General features: G+C 46.6%; 1 protein-coding gene across 1 annotated transcript in view; it reads right to left on the bottom strand.

The window, feature by feature from the left end:
- SHANK2 (SH3 and multiple ankyrin repeat domains 2) overlaps nucleotides 1–17,516 on the bottom strand; it is a 717,699-nt gene that overhangs the window by 285,562 nt on the left and 414,621 nt on the right. The window contains exon 15 of the mRNA XM_036763425.1: nucleotides 12,462–12,537. Within this exon, the coding sequence (XP_036619320.1) occupies nucleotides 12,462–12,537 (76 nt within the window). The remainder of the gene's footprint in view (nucleotides 1–12,461; nucleotides 12,538–17,516) is intronic.

A 17,516-nucleotide genomic window follows, 5' to 3' on the forward strand; every position in this document is an offset into this window, starting at 1 on the left:
GTATTAGTTCTCGGTGTCCCAGGCAGATCTCCAAGATTATGACCAATAAATCATCTGAATGGAGGAAAGGGAGTAATGTAAAGTAACACTAGAAAGGGAGGATGGGGACAGCTTCTAAAGGGCCTTAAAAGAAAAACAGAAGAATTCATGTTTTATCCCAGAGGTGACAAGGAGCCACTGGGGTTTAATGAGGAGGCGAGTGACATGGTTAGCTACTTTTTTGTCACTGGGTTCCTGTTAAACAGGAGTGAATTCACGAAGAGACAAGAACCAAGTCTGTTTTCAAAGGTCTGCACTAATACTGTTGACTGGAATTCAGGGTATAGGAGATGAGACTAGACAGTGGGGAAGGAGTTAAGTTTATAGGGCCTTGAATGCCATGTAGAAAAATTTGAACTTTTTTCAGGAGGCCACTGACAGAAATGATGAGCTCCAATTGGTTCCTAAGAGAAATTCTTCTGGCAGTGTATGGAAGATGGATCAGGAAGAGCTGGAGATGACTCTGAGTCCAGATAGGTGGTAATAAGGGATTGGAATGAAGGTAGGGACAGTGGGGATAGCACTGAAGGCTGGGAAGCAAGGGATGCTGGGAGACGGAATAGTTAGGACTTGGTAAGCACAAGAGTAAGATGGGTGAGAGGGGAAAGTCAAAAACAGAGCCAGGGCTTCCATCATGGAAGATCTGACCAATACTGCTTGGCGGTTACATACAACTTTGAGGATGACCAAGCCCTTTTACCGTGATCCTCACTCAAACTCTCCAAAGAGCCCCACCTCTGGAGTCAGAGGACCTGGGTTCAAATTCCAACAGTGAGTGATGCTTACTACTTATGTGACCCTTACTATTTATATGATACTTTGGCTTCCTGTGGCTCAGCTTCCCTAACTGAGTCATTAGTCAGCCAGAACTGATTAGCTTTTAGAAATAAATATTTACTAAGATGGGGGCAGCTAGGTGACACAGTGCACAGAGCACCAGGCCTAGGGTCAGGAAGTCTCGGCTTCTTGAGTTCAAATCTGGCCTCAGACACTTACTAGCTGTGTGACCCTGGGCAAGTCACTTCACCCTGTTTGCCTCATTTTCCTCATCTGTAAAATGAGCTGGAGAAGATGGCAAAGTGTTCCAGTATCTTTGCCAAGAAAACCCCAACTAGGGTCACAAAGAGCTGGGTGTGACTGAGATGACTGAACAACAAAAATTAACTGAAATGTTACAGTAAGCACAGGTAGTAGAAAATTTGCCCCTCAAAGTCTGGGACATAGCTGCCCGTGTACCTCCATAATCCAGAAAAGAGTTGGCTAAGGTTTAGATGGCACATGCACCAATGCACTCACTTATAGCTCCTGGTTGGGTAGAAGTTTTTTAAAATTTTCTGTCCCCTCTCCCTTTGTAGAGTCCTTCTGAAGTTCCCCTTTGGTGTGTGGAGCCTGCTGCTGGACTCTGGGGGTCAGCACACTTTTAGAGTTTTCAAGCTGCTTTCCTCAGTTTGGCTAGTTAGGTTTCGATCTCAGCCACTGCTGTTTCAGGGGCCCTGCTGCCAACATTGATGGGAAGTCCTCAACTTGCAAACTTTCAAAATTCAGAAGGTTTAAAATCGAGGTCCTTCCAGGGGCTTGGCCACAGCTCATCCTTCACAGACTGGACTCCTCCTCGAAAGCTGGATTTCCAATGGGCTTGCTGCTCTACCCAGCTCCTCCAGCTGTGACCAATTCTCTTCTAACAACCACAAGCTATTTCCTGTGTGGAATGATCTGCTTTCATTTAATGACCCAAGTAATTCACTTCTCCCCAACATATTAAGTACTCATTCATACATGGTTTATACATTTGATTGATTGACTCAGTGAAAGGTCTAGAGATGTTCACCTCTGGTTTACATGTTTGACTGACTGCTTCTGTAATTCAATCAAAGGGGCATTCTCACCTGAGAAAGGTGCCATGGTCCAGAGAACTATTCATTCCATTACCTGGTGTTGAAGGGTGTCAATTATCCCCTCTTAGAAAATTATTGAGTCACAAGAGTCTATGATAAATTAAGACTACGTGAGGGGGAAGTATTTGAAATAGGGATGGAAAGGGAGGTGAGACCCAGATCATGGAAGGCTTTGAATGCCAGGATGAAGGAATTTGTTTTATCCTATCAAAGGAATTTGTTTTATCCTAGAGGTAATAGAGAGTCATTGAAGGTCTTTGAGCAAAGGAGTGTCAGACCTTGGTTTTAGAAGATGATTTTGGCAGCTGTATGCAGTGAAATGAGTGATGAACTTGAAGTCACAAGATCACGGTTCAAATGCCACCTATTATACTTCCTATCTGTGTGATCTAGGGTAAGGGACTTAACCCTTCTGGGCATCAGTTTCCTTACCAGTAAAATGAGAGAAGGGCACTGGCCTTTAAGAACTCTTAAGACTCCTTCCAGCTCTAAACTTTTCATTCATCATCCTTAGGAGAGGTTTTCTGTTTCATGCCTCAGAATTCCTTGAAAAGATGAAAGCACCCATCATTGGCGAGAATACCTGATTTCCCCTAAGCCCATGGGCTTGGAAAATTTGTTGTGTTTCTTCCTTGGCCAGGCTGTGAAAGGGTGACATGCCTGCTTCTATCACTGAAGTTCAGGGAGTGTACCTTTCAGGATGCTTTCGGCCATAAAATCAAATTTTCATGCTTGGACTGTGATGCAGACAGCCACAAGAGACATACTGAGCCTCAAAAGAGGGGATTTGGGCAGGGAAAGTTTTTGGAAAAGAGCAGTTGGGGGCTGAGATTACCAGTTCAGGCCATTTGACACCCATTTTGAGGGAGGACCATAGTGGGAGAAGGGTGTTCAGTCCATACTGTAGGAGGATGGGTTGAAGGAACAGAGAATGCTTAGCTTGGGAAAGTCTTACTAATTGTCTTCAAATATTTTAAGGGCTCTCAGAAAATAGCTTAGGCTTTTACCAGTTAGCTCAGTTAGTGAACTAGGATCAATGGGTAGAATTTAGACTTCATGGAAGGAAAAGGTAGGGCCACTAGGTGGCACCACCGTGGCTAGAGTGATGTCCTAGAGTCAGGAGGACTCATCTTCCTGAGTGCAAATCTGGCCTCAGACACTTACTAGCTGTGTGACCTTGAGCAAGTTACTTAACTCTGTTTGCCTCAGTTCCTTATATGTAAAAAAATGAGCTAGATAAGGAGATGGCAAACCACTCCAGGATCTTTGCTAAGAAAACCCTAAATCGGGTCACAAAGAGTTGACCATGGCTGAGAATGAATGAACAGCAGTGACAAAAATGTTCCTTCCAACTAGCTACATCCCTAGGTAGGGAAGGATATCTTGGGAGGTAGTGAGTTCCCCCTCCTAGGAAGTCTCCAAGCATGAGACAGGTGCTAACTTGTCATGGACAACAGGAAGAGGCTTCTTTTTCAGGTACAGCTTAGACACTTCTGAGGTCCTGGCAATGCTAACTCTAGGATCCCAAGACTGGATAGTTTTGCTTGGTTTTCTGTGTGCCCTGTTTGTCCTCCCTGAGACTCATAGTCTTCACCTGGAGCATCGAGGGAGGGGAGGAGATGAGCGCCACTGTTCTTTCTTGCTCCTTGGGCTCTGTGCTTCTGAGGGTTAGTCTGAGCAAATGAGTTCTTTCATCTAAACAGCCACCACTGACCGTGCCTCTCACTGAGGCTTTGGGGAGGCCAAAACACAGCTGGAAATAACAACCACCGTAATAGTGAGAGCTGACATCTGGGCAGTGGCTTAATGTTAGCAAAGCACTTCCCAGGCTGCATCTCGTTTGTTCCTCACAACAACCCTTTGAGGTATTTGCAATTCTAAACTATCCTCTTTCCCCCCTTTACAGATAAGAAAACTGAGTGTCCAAAGAACTAAGTGGCTTGTCCAGGGTCACTCAGCCAATAAGCATTTGAGATAAAGTTTGGACCTTCATGTCTTCATGACATGTTTGATGCCAGTAATGGAGGAAAGAAGGAAAGAAAGAGGAAGAATAAAAGGAGAGAAGGAGGGGAGGGAGGGAAGGAAGGAGGCAGGAAAGGAAGGAAGGAAGGAGAAGGAGGAAAGGAAGTATGAGAGGAAGGAAGAAAGGAAGGAGAGTAAGGGAAGGAAGAATGGAAGGAGGGATGGAATGAGGGGAGGAAGGAAGAAAGGAAAGATTTATCATGCACTTCCAATGTGTCAGGCACTGTGCTGAACCAACTTAGTTAAGCTCAACAAATGATAGGGAGGGAGAGAATTCTTACACAAACTGAACTTTTTAGGGAATCCTGGGTATCTCACCTCTGAAGCTGGAAGGGAGCTCAGAGATCAACTAATCTAGCTTTTTAATTTTACAAATTGAGAAACGGAGGCCCAGAGAGGAGAAAGGAGTTTCCAAAGGTCATACTGAGGTCAGCGGTGGACCTAGAATTCAAGCTTAGGTCCTCTGACCTCAGATCCAGACCTCTTTCCATTGTGCCAGGAGGGTTCTGAGGTCTTCTCAGGCTATTTTACAAATGAAAATCCTAAGCCTGAAACACCCCTTTGCCTGACTCTTCTTGGAGTTGGGAAGACCTATGTTCAAATCCTACCTTAGACACTTAACAGCTGTACGACCCTGGGCAAGTCACTTAATCTTTCACAGTCTAAGTTTCCTTACCTGTAAAATGAGGAGGCTGGACTCAATGACCTTGAATTCCATTTTTACCTCTATTTATGACCCACTTCTTATAGTAAGTCATGAGAGATTATTCTAAGAATGAAATGGAAAGGCCAGTGCTTTGGGAGAGAGAAGACCTAGCTTTGAATCCTGGGGAAAGTGACTTGGCCCCTAGTGCCTAGACTTGTGCATCTGTAACAGGGTAGGATGGGATGCATTAGCAGGTTTCTAAGGACACTTCCAGGTCTCCATCCTCTGGTCCAGGGTCCATAAGCCTCAGGCTGAAGCTTTTGCCTCAGACGTGACATGGAGACCTGAGTTGCTGGTGTGCTTTGGACTTTGTCAACTATACAGTAAAGAAAAGCCAGAACTCTGTGAGGGTCCCTCAGTGGAGGGAGCTCTGCTCAAATGGAGAGCAGAAGGGGATTGCCTCACCACTCAGCACAGCAGACAATGGTCCCTTTCCCCCCAGACCAAAATGGGGTCACAAGAACAGTGGTGGAAAGAGAGGGAAGGTCTTGGCAAGGGCAACTTTGTTCTCAGGATGTGACCATTCACACCACCCTCTAGACCTGGATGCCAGGGCTAACATCAGATGCCAGCTCCTGGAAAGAGGCATGAACAACTCAGCAGAGCCCTCACTGTGGTCCCAAAAACTGCCAGGCACCATGCTGCCTTTTTAGCTCACCTTCCTATTGACAAATCCCAGGACCCTATGAGAGTGAGAGGCCGTCTTCCTAAGCTGGGCAGGCTCAGAAAGAAGGGACTTTCTCAGGATCACCCAGCAAATCAATGGAAGAGATGGGCCTAGAACCAAGGTTTTCTAAGGTTCAGTGTAGGCTGGGTGCAGTGACTGCACTTAACACAACAAAACAGGCAGTTAAAGATATTCAATAAGTGAGCACACAACCTTGGCATGGCTTCTCCTCGAGGGTATTAGCAAGTGGAGCTTTTGCTGCACATGAATTGCCATAAAGTGCTCCTTGCCACACACACCTTCTCTTCCCATCACCTACTCCCTTATAACCGCCTCATTTCAGAGGAGATGAAGGTTGGCTTAGGCAATTAGAAGGAATTTAGAGCCTTACACATGTTTTTCTGTTTCTTTAAGAAATAAACACTGGAGAAGTGTGTGGTACTAAGTAGTACCAAGTCAACCTGAAGAAGTCTAAGCCTGTCAATATGGGTTTTTGTGGGGAGACACCACATATATACTGACCCACGCAGCCAGGGTAAGCCTTCCACATCTCCCTCCACTTCACAGGAAAACTGGATCCGAAGCTGAAAGAGACTGAAGATGAGGAGGTGGGGTGGTATGGTGGGTAGAACAGTGGCCCTCCAACCCACCTCTAAAGCTCTGACACAAGAGCCTTAACCCTGTGGGCTCTGGGCCTCTTCATTTGGGACTAATTGGTCCCGAAGGCTCATGCCCTTCTACATCTAGGATTTCACAGGCAACCAGACCTAGGGAATAGAAGATGAACTGTCCAAGGTGCTGCAAGTAGTGAGGGGGACAGCCAGGACTCCCAACCAGATCCTCTGACCCCAAATTGACTCTTTTTCCCTACTATTCCAGGGTGCTAAAGACAGTCTTCCCATAAGAAAATGGAGTCGTGGACAGATGAGGTAATCCAGTGATCAAAAAGAACATCCTCCACCTCCACTGTAATCCAAGCTTTTATTAGTCTCACCTGGACTGTTACAAGGGCTTCCTTGGTTTTCCTGTCTCCAGCTTCTCCTCTCTAGTTAATCTTTTACACAGTTCACAAAAATAATCTGCTGTTCTCTTGCTCAAAAACATTCTATGGCTCCCTTTTGCTGCAAGAATAAAGTATAAAATCTTCAGCCTGGCCTTGCAGACCTTCCACAATATGGCTCCCATCTGCCTTTCCAGTCTCACTTTATATTCTCCTTCATTCACTCTCTCTGCTATTCCAACTGGCCTATTAGCTGTTCTTCCTCTAGGGGGAATGTCCTCCCTCCCCACAACTGTCTCATAGAATGTCCTGGTTCCTTTGAGGAGCAGCTCACACCTCCCCCCAGGCCTTGCTTGACACCTTCCTCACTCCTACCCCAACCAGGTACTCATTTTTGAAATGTCTTGGTATTTATTTACTTGTACCTACTGAGCCCCCTTGTCCCTGAGAGAAAAGCAAGCTTCTTGAGGACAGGGATGATTTCATTTCTCTCTTTTTATTCCCAGGGCCTGGCATAGTTGTGCATTACACACAGTAGTGGAGAGAGTGCTGGGGCTGGAGTGAGGAAGCCTCGAATTCACTAAAATCCAGCCTCAGACACTTGCAAGCTATGTGATCTCTGGCAGGATACTTCCCCTCTGTCAGTCTCAGTTTCCTGATCCATAAAATTGGATAATATAGCACCTCCCAAATGGGTTTTTGTGATGATCAAATGGGATAATAATTGCAAAGTGCTGAGCACAGTGCCTGGCACATAGTAGGACCTATAGAAATGGGAACTATTAGTAGCCATTACAGGCACTAAATGAAGCCCAGAGAAATGAAGTGATTCACCTACTGTCACTCAGACAGTAAGTAACAGGGCCAGAATCTGAAGCAAGGTGCTCTGATCCCCAAACAAGGGGGATTCCCTTACACTCTGCTATATTGAGCCCAACCCTTATTAATCCACTTGGAACCAGCACCCTCAATCCTACAGACCTGCTCTCCTCTACAAGAACCCTAAAGGGTGACCCAGGGAGCCAAGAGAGAAGGCTGGTTACGGACTGCAGTTTTGTGATTCAGAGAAATGCACCAGCTCTGGAATGTTTGGTGTCTTCAACCATGAGTCTTGGAGTAAGGTGTCAGGAGACCAGGAGGGCACGTGCCCTTCATCTGCCAGCCCCCTTCCCATGAGGCTTTCTCCAGATAATGTCACATGTAGGTCCACAGTCACCAGCCCTCCTCTGCCCATCTCCCGAACCCTCCCCCAATGGCCACTCCAGCCATGCACTACAGAGAACTGCCACCATAGTCCTGCCCCAGAGGGCTCCATCACCAGTCACTTTCCAACACATCATTCCTTCCCAAGCACCCTATGAAACTTCTGCCCATCTTGCCCCTTCTAGCTTCCTTCGCACCTGTTACATCAGAATTACACCTCCAAAGAAGGGCTGCCCCTTCTCCTGTGAGTGTCCCCAACTCTTTGTAAGGGCTGCACCAACGAGGGCAGCACCGAGCCTCCCCTTTCTTTAGCCTTGCTGAAGCAAGGAGTGCTAAGGACCCCATCTGCCAATTCAGCTCGACTGGTAAATATTTAACCAGAACAGCCTTTTTTCTTTCAGTCTTCACAATACATAGAGGACTATTGATTTTACCGTAAACAGGAAGCAAGAGCGGTGTGTGTGTGTGTGTGGGGGGGGGAAATTCCCATTCCTGCTGCTCCCCCTGCCCTGGAGGCCAACACACTTAGGGAAGAGTCTTCACACCAACAGAAAAACTTGGATTGCTTTTGTCCAGATGTTAGAGTCAAAAATCGACCCAGTGGTGACTACGTGATCTCCTCTGCGTATGTCCAGAAGGCTTATGTCCGTCAGATCTTCCTCATGGGACGTTCTGCTAGATGGCTGCCATGGAAGGAGGCTGGGGAGACTGCTATGTTAATCACCATTTGACTTCCTGCTCCTTTGGACCATCAGCCCACCTTCTCCCTACCACTAACCTGGACTGTGCCCTTGGAGGGCCCAGGCCTCCATGCTACTTCCTGGCCCTCTCCATGCCCATCCCACCCCCTATTTCCCATCCTCCCTTTGTGTATTGTCTTCCCTTCCCTTCTTAGAATCTAAGCTCCCTGAGGGCAGGGGCTGTTCTTGCCTCTCTTTGTATCCTCATGGATTAGCTGGGCACATAGTAAATCCTTTATCACCCTCCAGATGGGGGTGGGCACTTGGCTTACTAATCCTCCAAAGGAGTACTCATAGAAGAATCTGCTTTCACAAACTGTCTAGCCTGGAAGATTCCCTCAAAGTTCACCAGGAGGGCATCTCAGCCCCTTTCTCTGCCTCTCCAAGATGGATGTGGGAGAGAGGAAAAATGATTTCCTAAGAGCCCGTCAGAAACCTTTGCTTCCTTCCCCAAACACTAGAGACTTACCAAAGCTCACATCTATCAAGGCCTCACTTGCTTTTCTCCATCTTGTTTTTCTTTTTTATAAACAATTAAGTTTTAGTGATTCTTTTACTTTTAATCATTTTCACTTCCAAATACACCACCACCACCCCAAACACCCTCATGCAATAACCAAAAAAAATAGTCCAACGAAGCAAATCCAACCATCGTCCGAGTTAAATACAGGATGTTTTCACTTACTGTTTTGCGGAATTTCAGGAATGGGAGAGACCTCCAAAGGCATTTGGGTTGGTGCAGAGGAGGAAAAAAGAATCTTTTCTACATCATACTTGGTAATCATCCTCCAGACTTAACTCGAAGAATTTTGATGAGAGGGGGGCCCTCTCACCTTTCAAGGAAGCCTATTAAGGCAAACTGGGCCACTTTGCCTCCATTCTTACCGAGCCTTTGGTCTCTTAAAGGGTGTGGCCTCAGACAAAGTGAGACCTGGGAAAGACCTAAGTCTCACTGCATCTGGGGACGTTGCCAGTTGCCAGTCATCCTGACTATGTCTTGCCCCTGGACTTAAATGACTCTGGAGGAGAGAGTGAGGCTGATGATCTTGCACAGCTCTGCCTCACTTAAATTAAAGTCATTTGTAAGTCAAGATGGCGCCCTCCTAATGTCATCAGTCCTCTTTGAGAATGAGAGACAAACAACAACCACCAACCCTTGGAAGCCCTAAGCATTAGGGAGCATTTCCTGACATCCCACCTGCCTCAACCTCCCCACAACTTCCCCTTGGTCCTTGTTATGCCCTCTGGGGCCAAGCACAACAAGTGTAATCCTGCTTCTGAATAAAAGCCTTTTAAATACTTGAGCACAAATTGTGAAAACAAAAGACCAAGAGATTCTTAAGAACTTTGATCAAGGTAATGGTCAACCATGGTTACTGATGGTAAAGAACTAAATCCCAAAGGAAATTGGGGTTTCCAAGAGGCAGGGGTGTGAAGGCATGCGGTACAGCCAGTGTAATGGCATGGAGAGGGAAAATGGAGTTGCATGCGTGTGAAAGAAGGCCAGGCTGGCTGCACTGGAGTATGTTTGAAGGAAGGTGACACACACTAGGGCCAGGAAGATCACAAGAGGACAGGTTAGGAAGAGTGTTATATGCAATGAAAGGCATTTACATTTAGTACTAGAGGAAATGGGGAGTCACTGGAATTTCTTGAGGGTGTGTAGGGAGTGAGGGGAGGGATGATGTGACCACATCTGAGCTTTAGGAAAAACACCAGAGCATCAGAGTGGAGGCTGGATTTTAGTAGAAAGAGATAGAGAGACAAATTGGGAGGCTACTGTAATAGTTCAGAAAAGAGGTGATGAGGGTGTATGGTGGCTCTGTGTGTGGAGACAAGGGGATGTATTTAAGACACATAGAGGAGACAGAGACAACACTGGTGACTGATAAGATAGGTGGGATGAGCAAGAGTGAGGAGTTGAGGATAATGCCAAGGGTATGAACCTGGGAGACTGGAAAAATGGTGGTTGTCTTGACAAAAATAGGCAAGACTGATAGAGGGGCAGGCTTTGGGAGAAAATTGTTATCTTTCAGACACATTCCAGTGACTCCCCATTGAGATTTTCCTGGAACATCTAATCTGAAATGTCCAATATGTGGTTGTCATGTGGGACTGCAGCTCAGGAGAGAGACTTGGTCTGGATGTAGAGATCTGTGAATCATCCAACTTGTCAATGATAATTAAATCCATGAGAGTTTATGAAGTCACCAAGTGAAAGTGTATATGAGGAGAGAAGAGGTCCAGAACCACCCACATGTAGGGGGTTTGCTATGGATGATGAACCATCAAAGAAGATTGAGAGGAAGCTGTCATAAGTATGAGAAGAGAACTGGGAGTCATGTTATTAAAAACCAAAAGGGCAGGGTAGCTTTAGGAGGAGGGAGTGCTTAATGGTGGCAAATGCTGTAAAGACATTAAGAAGGATGAGGATGGAAGGGAAGGGGAAGGGAACAAGTATTCATTAGGCACCTACCACTGTGTTAAGTGCTATACAAATATGATCTCATTTGTTTCTCAACAACAAACCTGGGAGGTAAGTGCTTTTACGATCCCCATTTTACAGTTAAGGAAACTGAGGCAAACAGGTTAAGTGACTTGCTCAGGGTCAGACATCTAGTAAGAGTCTTCGACTGGATCTGAACTCAGGTCTTCCTGATTCCAGTCCCAGAGCTCTATCTACTGTGGTGCCACCTAGCTATCTCCCTATTGAGAGCATAGAAGGAACTATATGGACAAACTGAAGGACCTGGAGTCAGGAACACTTGATGACTTGCCTCAAATATGAGAATATCAAGCCCCATGGTGATGGGGGATCTTCCATTATTGCTTAGCAGGCCATAGCTCAGTAGGAAGTGGAGCTTAGTTTGGTGTGTAGGGTGTGCTAGTTCCATGTCCCATGGGCCATTTGTCCATTGCCAAATGCTTTACCTACAGTAACTCAAGGAAATTCTCTGCCCCCATCCCATCCCTGACCTACTTCTCAAATGAGATATTTGTAAAGCCCTTAGCACAAAGCCTGAAGCATAGTAGGTGCTTAATAGATGCTTATTCCCTTCCTCTATTCCTCCCTCACTTCCCCTCTTCCCAGCCTTGTTAAGAACATACATATGATGACTTTGCTGAGATCTTTTCTATATCAAGAGTAAACCAAGACAAGAGCGTGCTGGGGACCTGTAGTGTAGAGAACCTAGGGCTTCTGGATAAAGGATAGTCTTTATTCCCTCCCCTCCCACTTCTATGATCTACATAGGCTCCCAGGAGATTAACAATTTATTAAGTAACCCCAAAGGCCAAGGAATAATTAGATAATTAATAATCATGAATAATTGGACACAGCAAGAGATATGGCCCAATTAGTGGGATTGTTAATGACGTCATCTGCCTAAAACCTGGACATTGCCCTTCTCACTCCATGTAGCCTTCTCATTCACCCGATGGACACACTCCAGCTTTATGGGCATGGCAGCAGGTCTCTGGATGAGTTGTCAACAGATGGTGACAATCATACATCCCACACATGCACTTAGTGTAGGAAAAATCAACAGACCCAGAGCCTTCTGCCTCCCAAGAGATGTCCACTGCTCATCCTCCTTGGCACCAGGTTTTGTATGTGAAATTCCACCCTCCCCATTTGAAAAGCTGGCCAGAAGGCAGGACTTTCATGGGCTACTGTCTTGGCACTCTGTTGACTTGGCACTGTAGGCTAAGTAGGTGAAAAGGAAATGTGAGTCTAAAGCACCATGAAGTTGGTTCTCAGGAGAAGGGGGAGTTTCAATAAACTCATTGGAGGAGAAGCTTTATACACCTGTGGGAAAATACCACTGAGAAAACTTTGCTTCTTTTTCCTTTTCTCACCAAACCTGTACTTTTTTCTTCCTTTAGAGCCACACATCTCTCTCTTGGGAAGGCCCCTGGCCTGGGGCCCCCAGGGCCATGGGTGCAAATCCCAGCCCATAAACCAGAGAAGCAGCCAGTGCTCAGACCCTAGGCTACCCACACCCGGAAGCAGGATGCCCTGACATTAGCTGAGTTGTTCTGGGAGACAGGAGAGCAGTAGGAACACCCCAACTTGAATGAAACAGAATATACTGTCCACATTTCTCCAGATAGCATTGCCAGCCATTAGCCAATCACAGAAGCAAATTTGGTCCACAGCATCACGGGAGCTAAAAAAAATCTGACTCACCTGGAGGCATCAAAGCTGTCATAGGAGCCCACTGTGTAGTGTCGAAAGAGTTTCTTGGTTCGATCAGTGCGAGTTTCTGTGCAAAGACAGAAAGAAAAAAATGATTTTGAGAGAGCTTGGCCATTGGCAAAGCAAAAGTCATCATTGACAGTTCCATGCACCACAAGGCTTTTCTCCTGGCCTGGACAGAGAGGATGTGGCAATAAAGTAGTCACTATGTCTTTAAGAAGTGGAAAGTTTGCTAGGTTTGGAGTCAGGGGAGCTGGGTTTGAATCTGATCCCTGCTCTTTATTCCCTGAGCGCCAGCCTGGCTCAGAGCACAGAGGCTCAGTACTGGTCTACTGGCCACTTGGCGATGGATTCTTTGCCTGTGGCAGCTCATCCTGTGGGTCAGCAGTGGGGTGGAGATAGAAGGGAACCCCTGCTCTTCTCTAGGCACATCATGTTAACTCAACAAATAAGATGCCAGGGCAAGGGCTATTTGTTGTTCTGTTTTTATATCCTCAGCATTTGGTACATGGTTCATTGCTGTTCAGTCATGTCTGGCTCTTCATGACCCCATTTGGGGTTTTCTTGACAAAGATGGAGTGTTTTCTTCTCCAGCTAATTTTATAGATGAGAAACTGAGGCAGACAGGGTTAAGTGACTTGTCCAGGGTCACACAGTTAGTCATTGCCTGAGACCTGAAATGGGGTCATGAAGTCAGATGTGACTGAAGGAGCAAGTGGCACTTCTTGAATTGATGAATAAATTTCCAATGAATGAACGAAAGCCTCTTCCCCTCTCCCAATTGCTTTAGTACATGTTCCCACCATCTCTCCCTTGCCTGATTTCTATGTGGCTCCTTGTCTGGCACCAGCCTTGTTTGTAGACATGGTCCCCTGAAATGGATCACCAGTTTTATGCCAACCCACAGAACATATAAAACTAATTAGAATTCTGGTTGAATACCCGGGCTAAGACCAGAAGCCTTTGGCGCAGTCATATTTCCATGTTAATGCTATTTCTTCCCAGACCCATGAGGAAGAAAACACTGATGCTCTCAGACTGGAAAAAAAATCACCCAAACAGTCTCACTGACTTCAACCAATCAGGAGAAGAGCAGAGTCTTGGCTTTAAAATCCCAGACTTTCCTTGTGCTACCAACTGTTCTCGCCACAGTCAGGAGATGGCCAGAACTTTGCTATTTCTTGCTCAATATCAGCATGGAAATCCCCTTTGGACCCCAAAGCCCACCAGTGGCCAGAGCTCCAACATCCGCCCAACAGACACCTGGAGCTCTGAGGTATAACACTTCTCCATTTAGAAAACACCATGTAAGTGTCAGGTGGAGCTGTTTGATCCCAGCAGGTTTCAAGGAGCAGTGCCCCTGTGGAGCTGCCACAGCAGCCCTGTATCTCCCGAGGGCAGAGCAGCAGAGCCCAGGGGGTTAAGGAAGGACATCAGGAACAATCAGAGACAAGACACAGGTAGGTTTTCATCTTGTTAGTCCTCAAGCTTGAGAATGCTCTGGACAGGTGTTGGGTGAGTGGGTGGTGTGTACTCAGACCGTCCTTCCCCATTCACCATATTGCCTTAAGGTACAAATCTAACAAGTCTTTCCTCAGATCAAGGAACTTCAGTGGCTCACTATTGCCTCTGGAATGAGCTGAATACTTCTCCATTTGACATTTAAAGCCTTTCATAATCTGGTCCAAACTAAGTTTGTGGACTGATCACATAGGCCTGCCCTCACACATTCCACATTCCACCCAAACTGTCCTTGCTAATTGCTGTACAACCCACTCCATCTCCTGTACATTGTGTCTTTATGCCTGGAATGTCCTTTCTCCTCATGGAATCCTCAGATCCCTTCAAGACACAGCTCAGGAACAATCTGCCCCTTATCAAAGCCTTCCCTGACCCTGGCCCCACTTGGCAATGTTTCCCCCCTCCTCCAGGTAGTTCATATTTATTCATCTGTTTACTCATTGGTTCTCTGCCTCCTCTCTCTCTTCACATCTATGGCAGGGGCAGGGGCAGGGGCAAGGAAGATGACCCTCTATGGTGCATGCAGGAGGGATGGTCAGACAAGTGAAAGGAGAACCAGGAGAAAGCAGTCACCAAAGAACATTGCCTGAAGAGAATCATCATCTCCCTCTGGGGGGCTGCACCCCCAGTTCCTCCATGCCACTCACAGAGGCTTCAGGGGAGCATTTCTCCAGTGCTTGAGGCCTTTGCAAGGTCACACTGAGCTGCCTGCCATGTTTTCCTATGGTGGATGGATGCACGTTGGGTCCTCCCTCCTTCTCCCACCATGTCCTCGTCAGCCACCAAGCCTTCACGCTGGAAGAGATGCTGGAGAACATGTAGGCCAGGCCTTCCTCAATCTTTGTGCCGTTGAGTCAGCGGGCAGCACCCAGCTGTTGGAGTGCTGAGGGCTTTGTTATTTATCATTATCGTTCCAACTTCCCCCTATTGCTTAAGACTCGACTTGGTGGTTATGTGCTGGTTACCTAGGGAACTGCTCAGGGCTGTCATCTGATTGGGTGACTGTGCTCTCAGATATAGAAGCTTTCAGGCCAGGGTCAAGGGCTCCAGTGTCCAGGAGTCACGTGTGTGTGTGTGTGTGTGCGTGTGTGCGCGCGCTGGAGCAGCGGGGGGAGTCTGGGGAGGGGACCAGTATCTCTGTTTGCTCACATGGTGCACAAAGTGAGGGCCTTTGAGCTGAAAACGGACACCCTCTAACCTGGAGGACTCAATGCAGAGCTCAATAACCACTGATTACTGAGTGACACCAGTGGGGAAGCCAACCAGGGTTCAACCATCAGCCTGAAAGTAGAGTCAATGGGGGAAGAGAGGAGGGAAGGAGGAAGAAAGAGAAAAATGAATAAAAGAGAAAGTGGAGAAAAGAAGACTGAAGGGGAGAGAAAGAATAAAAGAAGACAAGAGTGATGCACGTAGGCCCTGGCCTAGAGGTCTGAAGATCAGGCCTCCTGGGGAGAGGGCAGGAACACCTGGGTTCGAATGTGGCCTTGGATAATTCCTAAATGTGCGACCACAAATAATTCACCTCACCTACGTGAACCTCATTTGCTTAATCTGGAAAATTGAGATTATAATTAATTTCTCAATAAACATTTATTAAACATCTACCATATGTGCCAGGCACTGTGCTAGAAGATAAGAAGAGAACAGGCCCTGCCCTCCAGGAGCTTATGGTCCAATGGAAAGACTGTGTTTTTCTATAGCTTGAGATAAAATGCACATGGAGCAGATCTGAGGCTCTGGAGCTGGGCAGGCCTGGGCTGGGGAGAGAAACTGGCAGCTGGAGAGATTTCAAGCCCATCCATGGCTTCACCTAGACAGCAGTTATGAATTTATTAGCAGTAGTTGTCATCTAGCTCCTACTATTCACTGGCTGCCTTTGGGCAGCTCATTTCCCCTCTATAGAACTCTGTTTGTACTTCTGTAAAATGAGGCAAGTGGTAGGTGGCACCACAGTGGATAGAGCACTGGGCCTGGAGTCAGGAAGACTCACCTCGCTGAGCTCAAATGCAGTCTCAGACACTTACTAGCTATGTGACCTCAGGCAAGTCACTTAACCCCATTTGCCTCAGTTTCCTTAGTTATAAAATGAGCTGGAGAAGGAAATGGCAAACCCCTCCTGTATCTTTGCCAAGAAAACCCCAAATGGGCTCACGAACACTCAGACCCCACCAAAAAAAGTGACTGAACAACATTCCGCCCCTCCCCCTGCCCAATCTCACACCGAAGATCATAAACCCTGCCTTGTCAAGGTTTGCAGATGTACAAATGAACAGAGCTTTGCTCTCCAACCAAAGGGCCGAACAGAGAAGGCAGGGCAGTCCACCAGCCTTCTGGACAGCTGCTGCCAGGCAGGCCAAGACTCCCCCCCCACCACCACATTCATATGGTAAGAATGACATGATCCCTCCCCCCGCCCCGGCCATCTGTATGGTCCTGCTGTCCTTCAAGAAGAACCTTCAAGGGTGAAAATTTGAAATATTGAACGTGAAAAATGAAACTTCTTTTCAAATCAGTAGACACATGAGGGTTCAGCCTTGGGTTGAGGGAAGGAGGGAAGGAAACAAGCATTTATTAAGGGCCTACTATGTGTCAGGCACTGTGCTAAGCACTTTATATCCATTGTCTCATTTGATCTACATGACAGCCCTGGGAACTGAGTGCGATTTTCTCTATTTTACAATTGAGGAAACCGAGGCAAGATACATGTTGAAGTGACTTGGCCAGGTTTGTACAGCTAATAAGCATCTGAAGCCGAATTTGAACTCAGGTCTACCCCAACTCCACACCCAGTACTCTACACTGGGTCATCTAGCTGTCTTGAGGGTCAAGCAGATTTTGTTTAACTCTTATCTCCTCCCTTTTTTTTTTGTTCCTATGATGATGTCAGAGCCTCCTCCAGAGCAGGGCCTGATTGGGCTTTTGCTTTAACTCCCAGGACCTAGTTTGGTGCCTAGCACACAGTAGACACTTCAGAAATGTTTGTGAGATTGAATTCAAGTGCCAGCTTCATTACTTCTTAGCTGGATAACCTTAGTTTTAGAATGATCGACTCTCCAAGCTGGAAGGTCCCTCAGAGTATGTTGTCCACTTTGGGACAGAACTTTTTCTGGATGTGAAGCTGACATTTGTGTCTTTGAAAGATCCCTGTCTCCAAATTGTGCCTTCCTCTCTAGCCTGAGTCTTCTCTCCTCTAGTCTAAGTACTCCCAGTTCCTCCAACTGATGCTCACATGTCATGACCTTGATATCATCCCAGGTATGTCTCTAAGCTTTCTTTTTATCATCTGTAAAATGGGTATATTACTAGTCAGACCAAAAGCCTCCCTGGGGTCTTTGTGAACTAAGATCCAAGACCCATAGGAACCATCATAACAACTTAGGCTGGGCGCAGGAGAAATGGAGGAGAGAATGTTGGAGTGTCCTGGTTCTCACTGACTCTGGATTGGTTTCCATTTACCAATGGAAATTTCCATGTAAGTTCCTACAGCTGTACTGCATGGCTGTGTGGCATCCAGTATCCTACTTG

Source organism: Trichosurus vulpecula, chromosome 6 (assembly GCF_011100635.1).
Source record: "Trichosurus vulpecula isolate mTriVul1 chromosome 6, mTriVul1.pri, whole genome shotgun sequence".
Lineage (NCBI taxonomy): Eukaryota > Metazoa > Chordata > Mammalia > Diprotodontia > Phalangeridae > Trichosurus > Trichosurus vulpecula.